This window comes from Micropterus dolomieu, linkage group LG01 (genome assembly GCF_021292245.1).
Source record: "Micropterus dolomieu isolate WLL.071019.BEF.003 ecotype Adirondacks linkage group LG01, ASM2129224v1, whole genome shotgun sequence".
NCBI classification, from domain to species: domain Eukaryota; kingdom Metazoa; phylum Chordata; class Actinopteri; order Centrarchiformes; family Centrarchidae; genus Micropterus; species Micropterus dolomieu.
In genome coordinates this window covers 23,969,547-23,993,249 of record NC_060150.1, presented here as the reverse complement: position 1 = coordinate 23,993,249, position 23,703 = coordinate 23,969,547, and the positions used below count along the sequence as shown (strand labels likewise).

The 23,703-nt window shown below is 40.1% G+C and overlaps 1 protein-coding gene across 1 annotated transcript in view; it reads left to right on the top strand.

Moving 5' to 3' along the window:
* The first annotated feature begins 1,335 nt into the window (after positions 1-1,335).
* Positions 1,336-23,703, top strand: part of plppr5b (phospholipid phosphatase related 5b) — a 162,456-nt gene continuing 140,088 nt past the window's right edge. The window contains exons 1-2 of the mRNA XM_046059629.1: positions 1,336-1,449; positions 7,688-7,778. Of these exons, the coding sequence (XP_045915585.1) occupies positions 7,716-7,778 (63 nt within the window). The 5' untranslated portion in view covers positions 1,336-1,449; positions 7,688-7,715. The remainder of the gene's footprint in view (positions 1,450-7,687; positions 7,779-23,703) is intronic.

Below are 23,703 nucleotides of genomic sequence, written 5' to 3'. Positions count from 1 at the left end.
GTGGCTCACCCGTCCACCAAACCACCTCCTTACTCACTTTTCTGTTAAATATCCTACACCTACCTTTACTGTTAGTGTGTTGAACCTTGACGCTAAGGGGCTCCCCAGTGCCTTACAAACTGAAACCAAGGGGGTCTTGATCATCCACATGTAACGACATGGGAATGAGAAGGGGTTGGTTGAATTGTATTGTGTAATACTGACAGGTGTTATACAGTATACAGTCCAGAAAACAAAAGGGTTCATAAAATGTTTATACTGGTAATTTTATTTTTAGATCTTGTGGGGAAGCGATTCTGGAGAAATCCAACACCATGACAAATACTACTATAGAGCAAGCAAGGACACAGCAATAATGTACAGTAACTAGAAATTGTGGGTTAGCATATTGTCTGTTGCTGTGAAGCTAACATGGATGAGACGGTCCCAGAGCCAGCACAACAGCTCCAAACACCAATCCTCACAACTCTCCTGCTGCTATAACTAACATCACAACAACAGGATGAACATCCCTGGGCAAGACACACAAATCATTGAGCTTGAACAGTGGTGCGGTGCGGGCCACTGTGTTTGTTTCCAATTTATATAGCCAGGGCTGTGTACAAACACCTGATGTTTCTTTCAGTGCACACAGAGAACAGACAGCTAGGTGAGGAGATTCTCTGAATTTCACAAAAAGACATGAATTAGATAAGAATTGCATCACCACCTTTAATTTGTAATTTCTATGTTTAATAACAATTTCAACCTCACTTAAATTCATTATTTATTAATAATATTTATTGCAGTTTTGATAGTTTATAGGCCTAGTAGGGTATTTGCCTATTGTCTTAGGGGTTTTTCTCTATTTAAAGTCCATAATTCTGTATTATTCATTTGTAACACGAGTAACATCGTAACGATCTTTGAAATTAGTTAAATTTAATTATTATTTGTTGCTCCATATTTTTTTATTTTTTATTTATAGAGTTTAAGTTTACAGAGACAGTGCACATTGATAAACATTTCTGTAAATGTGCCAGTTTAGCCAGCTTGGCTAATGTTCGACTGTAGTCCCTGGGCAGGTGTTATCACAACTACATAAAATACACTAAAACAGGAACAATAGTACTTATACATATAACAAGATACCTTTCACAAGGACACGTAAAATACTTTAAAACAAGGACAACAATTTAAAAAAACATAAAAGATGTATCTTATTTCCGACACTACTTGAAGGCAGCATTCGCCTCAGCCCCCCCACCACCACCACCACCACACACACTGACCTGAGCCGTGCACGAGTCTTAGCGGCGGAACTCCCGTGCATGCACCAACCACCAAACCACCGGCGATGTGACAGCTGCAAGGACCTAAGATTGTTGCTGTAAGCCCACTCAGCTGGACCCTTCTGTCGCTGTCATTCAGCCTCCAGAGAAGCTGCAAAAACTCCTGGAGCTGTCCAAGGTAGGAACCGCTCCCCTGTGTCCTTCAGCTGTGTAGCCGCTTGTCTCAGCCTCGGACCGGTTAGCGCGAGCAGGAAGTGCAGCGCTGTGTCTCACTGTGAAGCAGTGTCTGATAGCTCTGGCACACCACTGTCTGCGTCGGGTTGGTGATCATCATCAGAATAACAAGCAACAACTGAACAAAAACAAATTTGCCTTTCATTTCTACCACTGTGACTGAGCCTTAACAAGGTGACCTATTTTACTACAACTAGGCTACAGGAAACTGACTTTACCGGTGAGATTCTCATACACCTCATATCTAGTTACAGCATTACTTTAAACATCGAACTTCAGGAAGTTGGTTATCCCGTCGGTCAGTGTGTTATCTCGATGCCACTCACAGGAAAGAGCAGACATAGCAGAGTGTCTCTCATGAGCTTTGTCAAGTTTGAAAAATAAACACTATGATCAGGGTCATCTGATCTTTGTGACTACAAATGTATATAACTGAAAGGGGCTTTATTGAAAACTCTATTGAAAATGTTCAATCTTAAAACTCCAGAGTAGGCCTACTCCTTTAAAAATAATGATTGACAGAAAATGTCAACTAGCTGTCCACACAGGCATATACAGATTTTTGGACTGTATAACATTAAAGGATATGGCATGATATCATATTGTTAAATACTATTAAATGATCCTCTTACTGTTTAACAAGAGTAGAGCATTAGAAAAGTGTGACTTGAGGTGAACTTGAACTACATAGGAAACCAGTGTGGCTTGCAAATACAGCAGTTTCATCTGTCAAAGATATCTATAAATATGGATAATTTTAGTGACCCAGTTATGAGTCTATCCTTACTGTTGGGTGATAATTGTCTAAGTCCTTTTTTTTTTCTTCTTAAAAAAAAAAAAATTAATAATAATATTATAAATATATTATATATTAAAAATATATTATAAATTAAAATAAAAAAAAATACATAAAAAAATAAAGAAAAGAAAAGAAAAAAATTTTTGTCTAACTCTTTAAAGATTTCTTTGGTGTCATTTTGCAATTTTTGCTGTGGAACTATTGTCGCACTACAATCCTAGAGACTTGTCGATCAACAGAATAACCAGTACTTTGAAATCTTCTTCTTCAAATGTTTTTGGGCGTCAACCTTTGGGCAGCGCACAGGGTGTGAGGTCAGGACTCTATAAAAACATAGCAAGCAGTTTACATCGTCGTCTCCCTCTCTCTCCTCTTCTTTCTGTCTGTCTGAATGATGTGTTAAGAGGTAACAGGTTTATTTGTGTTTAAGAACATAACCACCGTGAAACAATCAGATAATAATGTTTTGTTTCTGTGATTCACTGGTTTCTTCTCACCAATACCGCTCCATTTCTTTATTCATTCTGTAGTTGCTTGACCACGGCTCTCTCTCATTGAGCCAGGGAGGAGGGGCCAATCGTGTGTTTACAAACTGCAACCAACAAATCCTGCTCATTGGGCCTTTAAAATTCAATGGAATTTAACACTTTCTATGATGCCCATGTCTATAATGAATTATAATAATAATTATATTGTGTTATACTGTGCTTATAGCAATGTATAATTATAGTTATCGTGTCCACGTGTAGCTACATCACGGCTCAACCTTAAACTTTTTTGCAACTGGCCGCACCGGACCAGTGGGTTTGAAACTTACTGGCCCGAAGACAATTTTTATTGGCCCTCCCTCCAAAAGTTATTTATCAGTGTTACAACGAAACCAAGGACTTATAAGTTATGTTATTCTGTTAACATGTTTAATCTTTTATTAAATACATCCTGGATATAAAAAAACTAAACTAAAATTTAATCACAGTTAAAATTATAAAAAATAAAAAGATTAACAAAACAATTTACTTTTAAAACAAAACATACTAACCGACTCAAACATGACGTGCTCTCTCTCCTGCTGACAGTCATTTAATTAAAAAATGGACACAGAGCAGCGGACACCAGTCGGCTCTATCCTGATTGACAGGTCGCCATGGAAGCGACATGTCAATAACAAGGTAGTCCCGCCCAAAAGCACATGCTGCATTATGTGTATTTGCCCCTAAATAGGACCAACATTTACTAAATGAACATCATGTTGTATTGATGAAGATTTGAAACAAGCCACTGAGACCAGAAACTTGTTATGAAAGTGTTTACTGAAGTAATAATTCCGCTGAGAAGTAGCAACATTTTACCATTATTTCTAATGGAACCGGACTTCTTTTTGCAACCAGCAGACTCGCCCCTGCTGGCCGTTATAGAGAATGCAGGTTTAAGTTTTGTCTGCATGGTTTCACTTTCAGACCCAGAGGTTGCTGCATGATTGAGATTAGAGAAATAACAACTACAACTGATAACTACAACTCTGTATTGGACAACGGTGCGTGCCAAGAGCTGCAAAACATCTCCAGGATGTTGAGTTTCTAATTATTATTATTTATTAAATACTAATGTTTTTGCGGGCCAGTGAGTTGCTAGTTCAACTGTCCCAACGTTACTTTTTACTGGCCCCAGGGCATCGGGCCACCGTTGTTGTCGAGCTCTGTACATGTATTAGATGATAAAGAAAACCGTTTCAATGAGATTGTTGCCAAACTTAATAACAGTTATACCACAGTAAGTAACATAATTGTAGTGAATGGGTCTTCCACTGTGTTGTTGTCCTGCGCCGTTATGTAGCATTATTGTATAGCCTATTATGTAAGTCGTGTAAGTTACAGTGACTGAGATGGTGAAGAAGCTGTGTAAATACAATAAATCTAAATTGAACGTTACAAAGCAAACAACTCCCGATCCGTGCAAATGATAGCTGGCTGTCTTGCATCACTATAGGCTAGTACAAACAAATCGCTCCACATTTGCTTTTTACCATCCTTTTTTGCAGGCTAAAAGCAACACTTTGACATAATACTGTAGGTACGCAGAATAGTAATATGGATTGTGTTAGCTGGTGAAGTAATGTGCAAAGCCATACAACTATAGTATTTTGCACCGGATAACATCAGCTCTCCGTTAGCCGGTGAGCTAACATTATCTAACTTGAGCCAACTAAAAACAAAATCACAATATACATGCTCTGCGGCAATGTTAGTTTACCTGTGCAATAGGATGAAAGGCAACTTTGAGTCGGTCCAAAATAAAGCGGAGGTCTCTCCGTGACTCAGGCCTTTCTGATAGTGACTGTGTTTTCACCTGAAGTCGATCTAAATCTCCAATACGTAAAACGTTATTGTTGGATTTTATACTCATGTGGAATTTGTGTTAGGGTCTGTGTTGTGCTGGTTGTTTTTTTGTTTTAGGGGACTCCATGTAGGTAGCTGCAGTGTCAATGCTGTTTAGTGCAGTCAGTAGACAAGGCGAGGGAAAATCCGACCCGGAGTCTTCAGATAGGATTATGCATACTGGCCATCAGAGATTAACAGAAAAACCTGGCACGTGGATCGTTTATATGTGAGCTTACAACCTCTTCACCCACAAGTGGCCCACAGGCAATAAAAAAGAACTAAAAGACTAAAAACAACAAACCTAGCAAAGAGGGGTGCTGAGCGAGCAACCTGGATAGTTTGACTTCTGGGATCATTTCTACTAAGTTACGCTAATGCTGTGCTGGTCTGTATACTCTGTGTATTCAACGCGTTCTGATCTCAGTGCGTCATTACCAACGCTTTCAGACAGCGTGACAAAGAGTAATTATTTTAAAGGTACCTTCAGCGTCCGTATAAAACGCCACCATTTGCTACGTTGCAGCAATACAAAGGAGGGCTAACCCTACCGCTAGCCACAACGGCCGATGTGCTAGTAGGTAGGGTTAGCCGGTCGACATGTATAAAGTCAGCGACTTAAGTTTCGGCACTAGAATTTCTGACGGTTATAGTAAGGGTAGGGGACTTTGGGGGGCTTTCAACACCTTTAACACAAACGTAGCTAGCTTGCTAGCTAGCACTTACGGTCTGTATGAGATGCCCCAGAGCATCTCTTACAGACACATCGCATAGTTATTTGACGTGAAAGGTACCCCTTAGCGTTAAATAACTACACTTTGTCACTTTTTCTGAAACATGTATTGGACGCCCTGAGATGAGAACGGGCTTGTGTATTTGTGTATATTGTTGTGGGACTTCTGTTGTAGGAGCTTCTCCTGGGTATCCACGGGTCCTTTTGATGTCTGAAATCATCTCAGATTAACTGCAGACCATAAAGAGGCTTTACAGGATGCATGCATCTTGCATGTCATTAAATCAAATATCTTGACTTCACTGGATGTCATTGACGTCTTAGTGGTACGTTAGCCAGGCTTATTTGGGATAGAAAAAACAGATTAACAGTAAAACTATGACCCAAACTGTCTGTTGTAAACTTCCATCATGAGTCTGTTCTCACATTAGAAATGACAGCATCAGTTGTTTGTTCACTTTCCTAAAACAACCTATATTTATGCCCACCTGCAGACAGGCTGACAGGCTCAGTTATTATTACAAGTGTCCTGCAGAGATATACCATTACAGATATACCTTTTTGTTTAATTACAAACAGTCTCTATATTTTTCTTGTCAAAGCCACCCGACTCCATTGATAAAAACATTATTTTACCTTGTAGAACACAGGAGTTGCTGGTCTACAGCTGCTTCAGTCGGTTAGTTTGTGTTGCTGTGTGACTTTGGTGTGTTAAAAAGTTTAACGCCTTTTAACAAGTCACACAATAATACAAACTAACCAATCGAGGCAGCGGTAGACCAAAGCGGTAAAATTACTATTTATGTCAAGGGAGTCTGGTGGCTTTACAGTTGACATGCAAGATGCTTACTTGTGTACACTATTTAATAGGATTTTAGCCTCTTCTTTCATAGTCAACTGTGAATATCACTCATTTAGGTGTAATCCACAAATAAAAGAGCCAAAGTCTAGTGGTTTTCTGAGCACGTATTGGAGACTTCTGCCATCTCCTCACTACAGTTAAAGCCAATGGTATTTGGTTTGTGGGACTCAATGCATCAGCAAATTACACTTGAAGATTTTAAACAATAACCATTTTTTTTCTAAAACAATGGTCAAGTTACTTTTACAAATGAAAGACCGAATGGTAATTTTTCATGGAGAACTGTTATTCAAAAACTGTCTGAAAAACTACATGTCAGTGAAAACTAATGACATTGAGGTCTGTGGATAACGCAGAATAACAGTAACGGATTCTGAAGATGTTTCTATTTTGGCTGGTTTCCATGCCAAACAATTTTCAGGCTCCACTGCATTGATCTTCCAGCTGTACTTTTAGGTGCAGAGATCTCAAGAGTTGCTAGACTCCCATGAGGGGTAACTGGTTAAACACTGGGTTAAGGGTGCCCAGGTTACATTGTGTGAAACGCAGTAATCAGATTACTCTCTAGTTATCAGGTTACACTGTGTGAAACGCAGTAATCAGATTACTCTCTAGTTATCAGGTTACATTGTGTGAAATGTAGTAATCACTAACGCTTTAGGATTATCTATGAGACCCTACTCCGCTCTCTCACCTGCCAAACGTGCCAGTCCATTCCAGCAACACCTGCTTTGGACAATAACCCTTAAGCTATTTAACAAACTGTTGAAACTTTACTTCCTGTTTCTCCTCTGCTTTTGGGTTCTGGCCACAAAACCTGACAATGACGGTAATTAGTTGTATGAATTACCATGAAAGTTTTGTTTACTTATCCATACTTTATTGTAAAGCAATTTTTAACATTGTTATTTGCATGTTTACACGACGTGAAGATTTTTAAAAACAATGTTACAAAGTGATCTCTTCCTCATTACATTTCTACCACCACCTGTTGTAGTTTTATTATGGTCTACATTTTGCGCCCACACAAACACATATTTCATTTATGCTGACATTTTGAGCCACTGCGGCATGACCACAGTGATTCATCTAGTGGGTTGTAATTAATTATCTAATAATGACACCCAGTGGAAAGCAAGGAGACTGCAGTTTTTAGTTTTTTACATGCAGTATTAGTTCACTCAATGTCAACTGTTAGAGATGAGATTATGTCCTTTGATATGATGCATTCCTGTAGCGAGCACGGCTTAATGGGTTTTCAGATGACCAAGGCACATCGTGATGTCCTGGGTTGAAATTCAGCCCAGAATCTTTTTTGTTATCCCCCCCTTTCTTTCCCAGTCTTTCTTGTCTGTCACACTTTTTGTCTTTCCAAATGCTGTCTATTTAAACTTGTCTTATTTTTCTCTGCAGTTCATGCTGATAAGAAGAGCAAGTCAACATGCCTCCAAAACGACTCAGTAGAAAAGAGGAAAGGAAATTGTACACCTCACTGGCAGGGGAGGTAAGATGTGTTTCATAGCACAAGATGGATGCCTCCATTGTTTAATTTGCTGCTGAGGAAAGTTGAGCAAATGTTTTACAAGGTAAAACAGAGCCAACACTGCATAGCACCAATTTTATCAGGTAATCCAGCGATGGAAATGCATCAGCATTATTTATGTATTTATAGCAGTTGGTGATTATTTAATGTACACATGAACAGTTGAACATAATGGATCAAAAATATAAAGCGGTAAACAAAATATACACAATGCCAAAAGTATAATCAGACTAATGGTAAGGATCATTCTTGGTCGATTGCATTTAGATATGTGTCATAAAATGTGATATTGTTATGTACAGTATCAAATCTGAGATACAGGCAAGTTTATTGGTTAATTTTGGAATATTCATGATATTGTCCATGATATTGCTCATAATGTCCCATCATTGTGTTTGTGTTTTAACAATTATAATCGCTGAGAGACAGTAAGCCAGACAGGATGAGAAAGATTAAATGAACAGAGCAGAACAAAGCTCAAATGGAGGCTGGAGCCACCTCAGCAACCCATGCCTCTGCTGTCCATCTCTCTACATGATATAGATTATAATAATTATTATTATATTTAATATAGCACTTTTCAAGCTAGGAGCACAAAGTGCTTTCCATAGACAGCATTAAAAATGAACATGACTTGCCACAAGAAGAAAGGATTTTCGTGGTGGTAACTGTCTACTGCTGAAGGTTCTGTGGTGCATGACCAGCACATCATCGATAGGGTTCCATGATGCTCCACAGTTTGCACAGCATCCACCGCTGGACTAGAGGCTTGGTGGATCAGGTTGTGATCTGATCTTCTGAGGGGGCGGGGGGCTGTGGAGCTGTGCCTCCTTAACAGTGGCATAGCCATTGTGTCTTATTTCCAATGATTGGACAGTCCACACACTGGGTGTACTTGGGCAGAGTGTACTAGTCAGAATGACATAGCTGATGTCCCCAGATGCAACGGCTCAGGGAAATGGAATGGAAAAAGTGTGAAGCCACAAGCACAACACAGAAAAACACGGCAATACCTGTCTGACGAATAAAAACTTTTTCTGAAACATGGACGTCTGGTAAGACAAGGGAAGGAGGACTGTGTGTTTACATTAATGATGTTTGGGGCTCAAACGCAGTCAAGGTGGATAGACAATGTTTACCTGATGTGGATTTCTTATTGTTGAGATGTCAGCCATACTAACTGTCCAGAGAATTCACCAGTGTTTTGTTGTTGCTGTTTACATTCATACAGAGGCAAATGCGCTACTGGAACTGTATGAGGAGTATATGACCTCAAAACTGTTTAACCTAAATTTCACGAGCGTGTTCACATCCCCACCAGACACTGGACCATGTTTACACAAATATTCCTGATAGCCCTCCCCATCCTCATTTTGGTCTATCAGACCATATTTCTCGGCTTCTTTTGTCCACTCACACCCAGATGATTAAAAGGGTCTAACTTAAATCAGTCAAAGTGTGGACAGATGAGGCTACAGCAGCACTGGAGAACTGTTTTGAGAGCACAGACTGCCATATGTTCAGAGCGGCTGCCACCCAGGAGAACCACATCAACCTTGAGGAATTTACATCATCAGTGACATCATATATCAGCAAATGTGATGTGGTGATCACTAAAGCCTCGAATATACTTCGGAGCGGACGCGCATACGGACAGCTGCGGACCCCATGGACGCGGACAACTTCTGTTTATAATACTTTCTGGTTCCACCCATGCGCAGTAGATTGGCTGGTGCCCTGGTAGCGTCGTCTGTCATAAAAAACGGGAGGGATGCGGACTTTGATTACGAATAAACTGTTTTCAAAATATGGCTTTCCAAAAAAAGTGGACTCTTGGCTTAACCTGCCCTATATGAGGGGTAAGTTGAGCCAAGGGAAAGGATAAGTTGAGCCACATGAGGGTCGGGGACACATGTCATTTCATCGTGCAAACTCAAACGCCAGTTCCCAACATTCAATTGCACTGATATAGTGAATCATTGCAGCTAATGTCTCCTAGTTGTTTCATATCAATGTAATTTTTCAGTTTTTTGATCTCTTATCACTTATTGCATGGGCCTCTCCATCACAGGGTGAGTAAAATGGATGACTCACACGTGACCAATTTTGTCTATGGTTGCCAAGAAACAAGGGGTGGCTCAACTGCCCCACTGGTTCAAATCACCCCACTCTGCCCTAATCATTGCTCAAAACAATAAAATCATTCCCCAACCAGAAATCCTGGATGAATGGAGAGGTGATGGGTCTATCCAGAGCCAGAAAAGCTGCTTTCCAGTCAGGTGATAAGGAAGCTTACAGCACCGCCAAAGCGAGACTGAAAGCTGGAGTCAAGGAGGCGAAGCAGAGACATCAGCAGAGACTGGTGAGAGACCTCAACACCAACAACACCACCAAAGAAATGTGGCAGGCCATCAAAAAGCTCCCCCATCATGTGTAAGGCCACATTACCAGATGAACTTAACACCTTTTATGCTCGCTTTGATCTCCTCAACAAAGCATCAGCTTTAAAGTCTACTCCACCTCCAGAGGACTGGCTACTGTCAATATCCATAGCAGATGTGAGGAGAGTCCTACAGATAGTGAATATGAGTATCTGTGGGGCCTGATAACATCCCTGGCTGTGTACTAAAAACTTGCTATTACTGACATTTTCAACATGTAACTGCCTCAGGGGAGGGTTCCCACCTGTTTCAAGACAGCCACCATCGTTCCTGTACCTAAAAAGTTTTTCAAAGGACATTATAACACCCTATGTAAAAAGATTTTTCAATATCATGATACCCTTTCTTTCCCAGTCCTCATTTTCTAATGATTTGTCTTTTGCCAGAAAAAGTCTGTCATACCACAGAGGAATATTAGGTGAATCGTGACCCTTGAAGATTAATACTTTATGTTGGTATTTTGCAATTTCACATGAAAATTTCTTTGCATAGTTTTTGATTATTTGGGGTTAAGCCACATTAATATAAGACATATTTTAGGTTAATAATAGACACTATTCTGGTTTCAGTGTCTTCCCATGTTGTTGATTCTATATCATAATTATATGCCCATTTTAAAGAGTATCTTGAATTGATTGCAATATAATATTGTTCTAAATTTGGGAGACCTAGACCACCTTTGTCCCGATCAAGATATAGTTTGTTCATAGTCATTTTTACTCTCTTACCATTCCAGATAAAACCAGAAAACAATGACTTTTTAAAAATATATTTTATCAAAAGGAAGTGTTAGAGCCCTAATGACATAAATTAAGTGTGGTAAACCAGTCATCTTTAAACTGTCTATTTTTTCTCAGAGAGAGTGGTGGGTATTTCTATCTTTCTTATGATATTTCTCATGATATTAACTTCGTTTGTTGAAACCATATACTACTGATCAGATTTAAAATGATACCCAAAAACTTAATGCTATCTAAAGACCACTTAAAGGGCAACTGCTGTACGTCTTTATAGCAGTTTCTTTTTCAGAGGCATTGCTTTAGATTTTTCACAATTGATTTATAGCCTGATAATTAGTTAGTTAATTCTAGGATGGGAGTCAGTGAAGACTCAGGATTCTGTAATTTAGCAAAATGTTTCAGGATATATAAAAAACTTAATAGAAAGATCCTTGATGGGAATACCTTGGATTTCTCTCTTAAAGCAAATCATACAGGCAAGTGGATAAATAACATAATAAGGTGTTAAAGGGCAGCTTTGTCGGGTGCCTCTATATAAAGAAAATCTTTCTGAAAATAAACCATTTGTGGACACTTGGGGATGGGGTTACTATACAACACAGATATATAATCAATAATATTTTGACCTAAACCAAATTCCTCTAGAGTCCTAAATAGATATATATATATATATTTCCATTCAATATGGTCAAAGGCTTTTTCAGCATCTAAAGAGACTGCCACTACTGCGAATACAAAGAGATCTACCTAGCTTTAATAGGTAATAGGTGTTAACCTTGCAAAGCGTATGAACTGCAAGTACTCAATGTTTATGTGGTTAAATCGCTAATGGAAGTTATTAGGGCCGCTTAGCTACTTTCCATTGAATGTAATGTTGGCTGAATACTAATGAATCTCAGAATGTGGTGAAAAGGACATGTTTACAAGCAGAAAAGGAACAATTTTTCTCCATACTAGTTTAGAAAAGAAGAGAAGAAAAACAACAACCTGGTGTTCAATTTACAATGAAATGGAATGCAGGAAAGCATGCAAATCCTCACATTAGAGATGATGCCACCAGCAAATGTTTGATATTTTAACTAGATACATGTTTTACATCATAATGGAAAATGAAAGTGATGATTGATGTACTAAGGGGCCCAGGTTGTAAAGTGAAATTGAGTTTGTAACTCTCTTCAGCTACGTAGCAGACAATTGTCAGAATTGCTGAGTGCAGAGGCAGGAAAACAGAGATGTGGGCCCAAAATGCAGACACTAGTCGGAACAGAGTGCAAGTTAATTGATTTATTCAGCAGAACAAAAAAACTCAGGCTTGCATGTCAGTGTTCGCAAGAAGTCCAAACAAAGGTGATTGTCACGGGTTTATCTGATCTCTGTCTCTGAAACAGAAAACCCAGAGTTTCCCTCATCTCAGGCTTAACATACTCAGAATTTTCACTAATCCTGCTTTCTGAAACAGGGCCCAGGTGTTAACATTTAGCATAAATAAAGACACATGAAACTGATCACTACAAAATGGCACAGGAAGTAAAGCTTGGGAAAACACAGGAGGGTGGATTTAACAAAGTAAAAGAGAAAACATGGAAGGAATGCATAACCAAATAAAACATTACCTGGAACACCAAACGAGAGCACAGCCAGGACCAACAATCAGGGCATAAAAAATTTACTGAAACAGGAAAATACCAAAACCATGACAAACCCATTACATTCAAACATTTTAATGGAAGTTGTAGGTCTCCTGTGAAATTAAAGCTTTTTTTAGCCACATTTGGCATATTTTGTGTATTATTTGCTGTTAGTATCCCAAAACCACAGACGGTTCAATCAGATAGCTGGCAGAAGTGCAATTAAAATATAGATTTGATTTCTGCTCCATCATATTCCACAGAAACTTACATAAGGTGTCTGTGTTGTATTGTTCATTATGTTAAATGAATGATTCGGTTACAATGGAACTGAGCCCTTGTGGTTCAGAGATCTACCACTGGAGGGTGCAGCCTGTACACTCAGTAGAAGGTGGGGATGGAATGGGTTGTACACATACAGATGGTGATGCTTGTATTGACCTGCACTAAGACTGATGCTAATACATGTTTGAGGGAGCTTGTCTGTTTGAAATTGAACCTGTACGCACATGAACACATGGCTTTAGATCAGGTGAGATTTTGTCAATGCAGCATTATATGTGTGCACAATGTTCAATAAATACAAATTTCTTTTTCTCTAACGCACACATTTAAAACTATGCATGTTTTAAAAAATGGAAGCCCCTGGTTTCCATTAAGCTTATCTAGTCAGCAACAACAACTTATAATTCACAGTTGAAACTATTCTGTAGGCATTGTATGCATCAGTGATTATCAGTGATATAGACTGGCAACAGCAGTGAGATGACAGGAAATAAGGGGAAAGAGATGGTGAATGACATGCAGCAAACATCCCCAAGTTTCAAGTCTCCAACACGGGACATTGCAATGTTTAGCGTATTATAGAGAAGGATCACTGTGCAGATTTGCATTGGAGGAATGAAGGTGATTATAGCTGTGGTGCTGGCTGGCAAATACAGACAAGTGCATATTGGTTTTATGAATCTCTGCTGCTCTGTACTCAAAATTCATCATCCTATTTTGACTCTCTGGGCCCTATTTAAAAGATCTATAGTGCTTTGAAATGCATAGTGCAAATGCATTAGGGTGTTCTGTGCAGTTTTGTGGTTTATCAGTGAAGTGAATGAACTACGGTGCAGACTGGAGTCTATGTTAACAGTGACATACAGCCAAAGCGTGTTATATACCTTTGTCTCCTCTATGAAACATCTTTTAGGGATGCTGCTGTCAGCACATCCTGACCAATCCTGTCGGAGTGTCGGGGGAGGTTTAAATAATTGCTGCTCTGCAATAGCAATGAGCCAACAATGCACTTGACCTCACCTCATTTTAAGACCAACACTCCCATGGGCGCACATATGAGCGCAAGTGCACTGGGCATGAAAATGACAACCACATCAGTTGGAAACTAGTAATGATATTTGTGCTGCAGTTTGCGCCGGGTGGAATACACAGCCCTCTGTCTGTCTGTTTACATCTGTGTTTGTCTTTTTCCATAGTTAAACTTTAAAAAAGGATGGGAGAGATATAGAGTGAGCGAGCATTTATATTGGTGGTTGTTAAATTCACAGGAGGGCGGATTTAACAAAGTAAATCCGCCCTCCTGGAGTTCCCCACTGGAGTTCAATGGGGAGAACTGACTGAGTGATTCATCTCTTATACAGATTATGTATCCATTCTCCCCAAAACCATCTCAGTGTTTGTTAGTATTTTGTGTTTCATATCAAATATATCCTAAAATACAAACTCAGCGTATGTCAGACTGGATTATACATCAACAGAACGCTGCACAACCTCCCCCTGCTCCCTATCATTTCCTGTGTGGCTTGTTGGATCTGGCGAATGTGAATGTGTACAGATTGACTTGTTATTAACAAATGGCTTTGTTTTTTCCTGAGAGGGGTGAGGAATCAATTAGTATGGATTAGAAAGCTAATGCTTTGATTACATGACAGATGAAGGAGTATGTGCCAGCCTGCTGCCACCTCCTTTCTAGGAACAGAATAGCAGACAGCCAGCAGATGTGCGTTGTCCTTATCAGCTATAAAGTTAAAATCTAAGGATCTTAATAGCAAACAGATATTAAGATGTATTATTCTGTATGTTGTATATTTTTACTTTTTCAACAAATTAAGTTTGTGAGTTCATCACAATATCAGGGTATTACTGCTTTATGTTCATCCAAATGTTAAAACGCTTTACGGCACAAAGTCACACACCACCAGCTATGTCACTCATTTTGGTAAACTGGATGTCCTCCGGTTGCTATGATTTACGTAGTTTCTTGACAGAAAGCTTTACTTCTTGAAGTAAAGTAAGTTAAACTTACTAAAGTAAGTTAAGCACTAACTGCTTTTAGTTAGTTATCAGTTAGCCATGCTGGCAGGACTGGCAGCTCAGAGCAACGGGGGAGTGTTGGTGTTTACACAGCATGCACAGGAGCTTTGGACTGTCGGTAGTAGTGCGGGCTTGGTGCTGTACTTCAAGGTCCCATTGGCCAGTAGTTTAAATAGCTGTACCCAAGGGAGGTGCGGAGTGGAGAAGCAATGTCTACCAACTTTGGACTACCTCAAATACTATCTTTTGGGGAGGGAATTTATCATAGAGCTGGACCATAAGGCATTGAAGTGGTTGGGCAGGATGAAGGACACAAACAGCAGAATAACCTGTTGGTATATGGCTATGCAACCTTACAAGTTTTAAGTGCATCAAATCCCTGGCAAACAGAATGCTACAGCCTCAGTTCTTGAAGTGGGCCGGAACGCACCGGTACGCAGTACCAGCACCTCGACATTTTACTCTTTGGCGTAAAGGGACATTTTCTTGCGTACTTCTCCCAAGCTGCCGGTACTCTCCTCTGCACTCTCCATATCAGGTTCTCTGAGTGCTACGTGACGCTCACCTGTACCCGCTCTCGCCTGCCTGCTAATCTCAGTCTGCAGAGAGAGACGAGGGAGAAGAGAAGCTCGGGTGCCTCTCAAGCAGCCGTGTGCTGAATATAGCTCGTCAATGTCACTTGTCGTTAATCGACCAGTCACAGCCTTGATGGGGCGGGACATTTAAAAGTATTGACAGATAGGTGTCATGCACCTTTGGATGGAGCCACTTTTTCCACTCCAAGCACTGTATAGCCGACTACCTTTCCCGCTGTCCCAGTGAGTCACCAGAGGAGGGGGAGTGTGTGATAGCCATATCAACCATTCATCCTGCAGACTGACCTGTCAGAATGAATGGTTGTTAGAAGTCAGGGCAGGGTCGCAATGTCTATTTAGTCCAACAGAGGTAATTGGGCTCCTTGGGACTGGTCATATCTGTAAGCACAGCTGCTCTGGTAGAGTAGTTAGGTATCAATTTGTGGTACCAACCTGCCATGCTGGGGAAGGACTTGAGATGGGTCCTTGTTTGCGGGAGTGGGCAAGACTGTGTTGGCAGTACTATGCCTCACATGGCAGCACCATTATGTTGGGGATTATGGTTTAGAAAGCATTGAGATTTATATTAAATAATTTAATTATTATTATTATTATGATTATTTAATTATTAATAATAGAATATAACTACATTTATGTAATCTGTGTAATGGTTAAAAAGGACTTAGCATGCAGAGACTGTGTGTCTGTAACTAATTTAGCAGTGGCTGTAGCGTTAAGATACCTAATCTCACGTTAATAATCATCATGATCACAACTATGAAAGTTCTATTAATACCACATCAGCCTACATTTTCAAAAGCTAAACAGTCCTGTGATTAGCCAAGTTAATGTTGCAGTTAAGCTACACTTTATTGCCAAAGGTTTTGAGTCGCCTGCCTTTACATGCACATGAAGGTTAATGACATCGCATTCGTAATCCGAAGGGTTTAATATGGAGTTTGCCCACCCTTTGCAGCTACAACAACTTCAACTCATCTGGGAAGGCTGTCCACAAGGTTTAGGAGTGTGTTCATGGGAATTTTTGACCATTCTACTGGAAGCTCATTTGTGAGGGCAGGTACAGATGTTGGACGTTCCATAATACTCTCTAAACACTGTTCTTGAGTTATTTCCGAAGGCCACACGACATTTGGAGGTCTGTAGCTATTGACTCTGTAGAAAGTTGCCCACTTCTGCACACTGTGCGCATCAGCATGCACTGATTTTATGTGGCCTACCACTTTGTGGCTGAGTTTCTGTTGTTCCCAATCGCATCCACTTGTTATACTGTTATAATACCACTAACAGTATACTGTGGAATATTTAGTATTGAGGAAATTTCATGCATGGACTTATTGCACAGTTGGCAACCTATCACGGTACCACACTTTAATTTACTGAGCTCCTGAGAGCAACTCATTCTTTCGCAAATGTTTGTAGAAGCCGTCTGCATGCCTAGGTGTTTGATTTTATACACCTGTGGCCATGGAAGTGATTGGAACGCCTGAATCCAATGATCGGAGGGGTGTCCTAAAACTTTTGGCAATATAGTGTATGTTAAGCAATGCAATGCCCAGGTATGTTACCAGTCAATATAGGAAGGAAGTTGCTTTTATGGTGCTAGATGCTAGCTGGCAGGTCTGCTTTAGATGGAGCCAGGTGGTGAAGAATGGTTTAGTTGCAGTCTTTGCTGTGTCGTGATACTGATGATAGGGTTATAGGGCTTTTCTGGGGGGCTCCTTGGAAAGTTAGGTCAGTGACTTACCTGATACAAGTTAACCCCTTAATGCTGATTGTCGCAAATTTGCATCACACCTCTTCCTTTCAGACTACAGCTGCAATAGCGTTTGTATTCCCCAAATGCCTTTTTGTGCATATTCAATACGTACCTGGGAACCTTTTGCAAGCGCTGGTTTCTCGTTTATGCCTGTTATTGCTAATTTGCATCATACCTACATCATACCTGAATTTATATGTTTTCTATGTTCTATAGACAAATTAACAATTTCCAGTTAATTTAACATCAACCTGAAAGCAAATGAAAACAGAATTTTATTTTAAATAAATTCAGGCATCAAGGGGTTAAGATCACAAATGAACTAATTCACCTTTGTGATTCCATCAACTGTGGTTTGATGACCCCTCTTCCAATGACATGGCTGAGGTACTCCATTTCAGCTTTGGCAAAGGTATACTTGGAAACATTAACAGTGAGTCATTAAAGACCACTTTAAGGTGCTTTTTTCCCATGTGTTACTGTCAACAATGTCATCCAAATAGGCCAAGTTAAAATCTGACAGACTACACAAAACTCTATCAACAAGCAAACTCTGTTGAAGCTTGTGTTAATTCTCTGTAAGCAAACAGTAGGTAAGGAAGCCACTCGTCCTAGTCAGAGCCAGACTCATTAACAAACTTAGAGAGCATCTGTTTCAATGTCTTGTTAAACCGCTCAGCCCGTTTCCTGGGGAAACCCAGCCTTTGAAAAGAACTGGACAAGGCAAAATGCTACCGCCTCTGCTTTACCTGATATCCTCACTTACTTTTCTCTACCCGGCCAACAATGTCCATTCCAAGACGTTCAAATGGTGGATTGATCACTGGTAGAGGCTGAAGAGGAGCTCTGGGTGGACGTTTTCCTGATGTTTGCTGGCAACTCCAACAGAATTGGGCTACATATTTACGTAAACCAAGCCAGTGAAAAAAACAGTGTATACCAGCTGCTGTTATGCTTCCCTAGGTGGCAAGCCCAGGGAATGGAATGACGTAAAGCAGGCACGGATTCCCTGGCTACTTTTGGAACCATCAGCTGTTTTCATGACCTGTGTTGACAGTAAAGGAGACCGTTCTGCAAGATATAACCTTCAACATCATGCTCTAAATCAGCTCTACCTTCATTCTCCTTTTCTCCTTGTAAGTTGTCAGCTAAATTAGCGTCTTCTTGCTGCAGTTGGATCATGTTCATGGGCAATTGGAAACCGACTGGTAGCTCAGGGGTTATTACCACAGGAGGCAGCCTGAGGAGGAATTGATGTCCGTGCACTAGTGTTTGTTACTTTTAGTGTCAATAAGTACCCTCAGGTTCTGACCATTAATTTCAACTGATGTCTCTTTAGGTGCTTGTCTCGCCCTTAGCCCAGACTCGCGTTTCCTCCAGGGTGCATAGCACATCTGCGTGAGTTTTACTGGATTCTGAGGACAAACTGGTTTTGTGTGTCCCTCCTGCCCACAAAAATAACAAACCACTTTCTTAAAACTTTTTACCAGAACCATTAGCAAGTGGCTGATTCTCCTTCACAGGTGTCTTACTCATGGTTGATCTTGGGCCATGCTGAGTAAAGACAGGTCTCTGACTCTCCTGTGAGGCCTTCCAGAACTTGTACACCCAGGAGGGTCTTTTACGGCATGCTACAACCACAGCTGCCAATGAAGCAGCTTCTGTAAATCTCTGCCGATATGTTTCAGGGTATATCAGGCAATATCATATTTCTTGACAATGTAACATTTAACTTTGTCCTAGTCAAGAGAATCATCCAAAGCCATGTGTACATAGGCACTTCTAGCCTTTCCAGTCAACAGCAGAATAAGACAAAAGCCCCAATCTGCTTTTGGCCACAGACAGGCCACCTCTATCCTTTAAAAGGTAATAAGAAAATGTTCTATATAGTCTGCATCAGTTCATTTTTGAACATTTGGCTCTTTAAAAAACCGAGACTAACTGAGAGTCACTCTGCTGGAGAGCTCTTTGAGAATAAGCCGCTTGTGATGGTGAACTGACCTGGGCTCCATCGCCCTGAGTACCCAGCTGTGGGGAGGAGGATCCAGACTCAGGTGACATTCTTGCTTGAACCTCCATTTGAAGAAGACTGATTTGGTGTTGACCAGGTCAGTGATGGTTGGTTCTCCCACATCTTTGTCCTCCAGGCAAGTGCCTCCACCAGTAACACCACCGTCATCTATTCCCTCCTCCTCGTCGTGGCATTCAAACAAAGAAACAAAGAACAAATAAAGAAGGAAAGGTGCAGAGAAAAAAAAAAAGAAAAACAAATCCCAAAACCTCTTTTCGTCTACTGAATGATCCCACTACTGCCACCAATTGTCAGGGACCAAGCAGTAAAGGCGGGGACACAAAGTTAAGGTTTGTAAAAAGTTATGGTTTTTTTCACAATCAATGGAAGTTTTAAAAAATGTTTAAACCACATTAGACCAAACAAAATTACTTAACGTGGGTCATTAAACTAAAGTGAGGTCAAAAGAGGGGTATATAAACACATAGGCTAGCCTACACCAAACACAAATGGGGGGGAAAAACCTAATTTACTACAATTAAAAGACCCAAAATAAACCCAACAACCAACCATAAGAAAGTACAAACAAACAAACTCTAAAACCAAATATTACCAAAACACAAATTAAAAAACCTATGCTAGCATGACATAACAGGCATGAAACATTTAGATGTCACAAAATACTAACATATTGTACTGCTGCCTATGCCAGTTTCTGCCCCAGCATAAAAATAAAACATGTGTGTCATTATAGGCTGAGCAAAATCCATGAGCATGCATGTTCTCTAGAAACCATGATACCTACAACACCTATGCAGATGTTAAAAATCTGTTTTTTAATTAAGAATCTCTAAAAGTGTAACCGACAGACTTGCATGTTGTAGAAATTGTATGTTACAGTCATTTCCTCAGGTATAATGCGGCAAAATGTCCAAAACAAGCCACCGGCACTAACAGTTCCTTGTATTCAGTGTAGAAGGCAGTGCATTTGAGATAGTGTGATGAGGTAAACAGCTTAGCAAACCGACAATGGCTACCTAAGACTTTATTGGGATGTATCATTAATTGAAACACTAACAACCCCAGAGAGAGTCTTGATCTACTTTGTAATTATCTGCCCACCAGTTGCCAGGAAGCAGGCTCCTCTAGAGAGAGAGAGGGCAAGAGAGGGAGAACACATTTGGCCTGGTGCTCCTGAGTCTTGCCAATAGAGACAAAGTAGCACAAAAAACAATTACAGCTTAGTTTGTAGCATGGATGTACTGTACTGTACTCTGTGTGTATACTGTATGTTGTATATATTGGATTAATTTAATAAGTCAATATTGGAATATATTGAGTCTTGATTAGAAAGCAATTGGAGTAATTACTTTTGACCTCCAAAAATCCGAAATATGCAGACTTTGTCTACCAGCGTTTTTCTGGGTTAACTCATCCCAGAAAAACGCTAATCTACTATACTATACATTTTCATTTAAAAACTAAAATTCGGATATGCTCTTGTTTTTATTTGCTGTTGATGCAAACACTGGTTACCTGATGTCTTAATAAAGTCAGCATAGTACTCATAGCAGTAATTGCACTAATTTCCCTATTGATTTCATCAGTGTTAAGCTATTGTAAAGGAAAATAAACCCTTATGCATGTTTATTTAGAAACGAAAGAAATAAAACCCAAGCAACTCAAAGGGCTTAATATGTCCCTTTTCTGGTTATAGTGAAAAAAAATGACAAAGTACAATCAATTAGTATACGATCAAGCTATGTGAAGCTGTATAATGCCCAGAAAATGAGAGCAGCAGAGTGTGACATGTTGTTGAACTGTGGAAACCAGAATGCAAATGTACATTATCATGAATTTACCATGTGAGTCATTTATAGTACAGATATTTTCACCATATACAGTGTTTTTTGGCCGGCCTTCAGTCACCAGCCCTATTTATTCATACCAGCATTGAACAATAAAGGTCACTCAACCCTTGTAGGCTTGAGCAATGTACCTTGCTCATTTGCAGGGGAAAGCAGCTGTACTCAGCTTGGAGTCATAGCAGCTACACCAGTGACCCTGAATCACAGCATCATATAAACTTTTAAATCAACCACATAGTTCCTCCTTGCCAATTTTTGGGCAAAAGTTTCTATCACATTATGCAAATCCAGGGCTCTGAGCAGATCTCACCTTCCACAAGGAGATGGACACTTGACTGTTTTTTGTCATATGTCCCAAGTTTGAAACAGATACATTGCAGAGCCTGTTGATTTATAATAGCTTTAAATTGCAAAGGTATGATTGGTCATTCAAAATAATTCTGTGGTTACCACTGATGTGTATAGAACTACAGTTAAACAACCAGGGATAAACCCTTGAAGGCACTCTTATATAAATGGGTTCAAGTATCAATTGAATCCATGTTGTGTTGAGACCGCTAGAACTCCACAGACGAAGCTGTTCATTTGTGTGATTTAAACTAAATGGAACTAATGAAATGTGAGTCATTGAACTCAGTTTCCCACAATCCTCCAGGAATTCCCACCTAAGTCCAAACTCCGCACATGGACCCAGCTTTCAGATACCATTGGTCAGTGTGACCCCTGACTTGTGACTTCACCAGGTCAACAAAACCAAGTTAAGTTAGAGTGAGCATCTACAACGCAAACAGCTAAATTTAACAAGCAGCAAGTGCAACAAAGTAGCTTAGCCCTGAGCGGCTAACTCTGAGGATAACAGATAGAGCGACCGGTTCCTGCGTCTACACAACCAGAACATGGCACACAAAGCCTGCAGTCGGAATCACAGTTCTTCCCCACCTGGCCCATCCACAGAATTGCTAACAAGATGTAAGCCAAAGCAACGTACCTCATCATTATTACAGCTTTACATAGCTCGACAGTGTACTTGGTTAAGCACAGGACTGTTTAGCTTTTGTCAATGTGCATTTATGGATTTTATTTGTTGAGGTTTTTTTGTTGCAACCTTTTCAATGGTAAGCGTGACGTTATTATTGTATCCCTAGGAAATACATACTGGTTTCTTTAATGTTGCAGAAGAGTGAATATATTGCCAACTTCCTCTATGTAGCTGGTCTACGTATGATTTTTAATATTAATTCATAATTCCACAAAAAAAGGCACCACTGGAGATTCAGTTCGCCCAGAGTCTCCGGACCTCTAGGTAACGTTTTAATAATTATACAATTATTCACTAGTGATCAGTTAGTTAATAATCGCTCAGTTATCTTTAATCAATCTGTCAATCTCATATCGAAGGGGTAAATTCTCGTGACAGGGACTTGGAGTTAGACAATACACACACACAGTTCCTGTGATTATGGTGAAATTTATTAGATAACTAAGGTGAAATAAATGCGGTTAAATACACAATACACATAAAGAAATAAACAATGGCTAAACAACCATGGGCAAACAATGTGGATTTCTATTGTGGGAAGAACTTGATTCACAGGGAGAAAGAGAACCAATGAAAGCAGTTAGATGATACTTACTCGGTTAAATTTGGCTAGGATTAAACTAACGGATTAAAAGACTATTGGACATCACCTCAACCACAAAATGTAGCGTGTTTAGCCTTACTGCTTGTCGTTTCTCCCAGCCAGGTTGCTGGTCGGCGGCCTCACACTGGCTGAGTTCTGTGCATCCTCGTTTAGGACGGCTTAAAGCCGTCGGCCGGTCGCTTTCTCTGCCAGGGAATTGCTCCGGAGGGCCGTCTTGGTCAGCTTATTGAAGAAAACTTGCAGTGGGAGGCTCTTAACCCTGGCTCGGGTTGTTACTGCTGACAAGACGGGCCCACGTGGCTGGGTAAGTTAGCTCGACGGAATAAAGCTTAAAAGAACTTGGTCGTTCTTGAATTAAAATTGTGTAACTTAACGGTCTGATAACTTTTAACAAACAAAACAAAAGAGAATAAAAAAAACAAGTAAGTTGCTGGAAACGAGGGAAAAGCCGAGGTCGCGGCACTTTGCATGTGTGGCTTGAAAAGAACAGCTTCTTAGGGCGCTGCTGGGAGATGGGGCACGCTGAGTGTGTGCCGAAGTGCAGGGAAGAGCGAAGAGGAGCCAAGAGAGAAGAGAACGAGAGAGCGCGTGTCGCTGCTTTTGTTTGTTGGGGCGTGTTTCCAGGGGGCTTGGCTTTGTTCCCCTGAGGGCTTGTTTCCGGTTTCCCGAGAGACTGTCTTTTAACTTTTAATATGTCTATTCAAAAATCTATTTGCGCATATTGTAATCAAATATCTTCCCACAATCAAACCTTAATTGTCAAACAGTTATACCGTTCTTAGTTTTAAGCATTTGATAAAAAGGAAAACAATTGTCAGTAGTTAAACCTTAAAAAGGTTAGCATTTAATGGGAATCACATCTAATGAGAGGAACTTAACTAGCT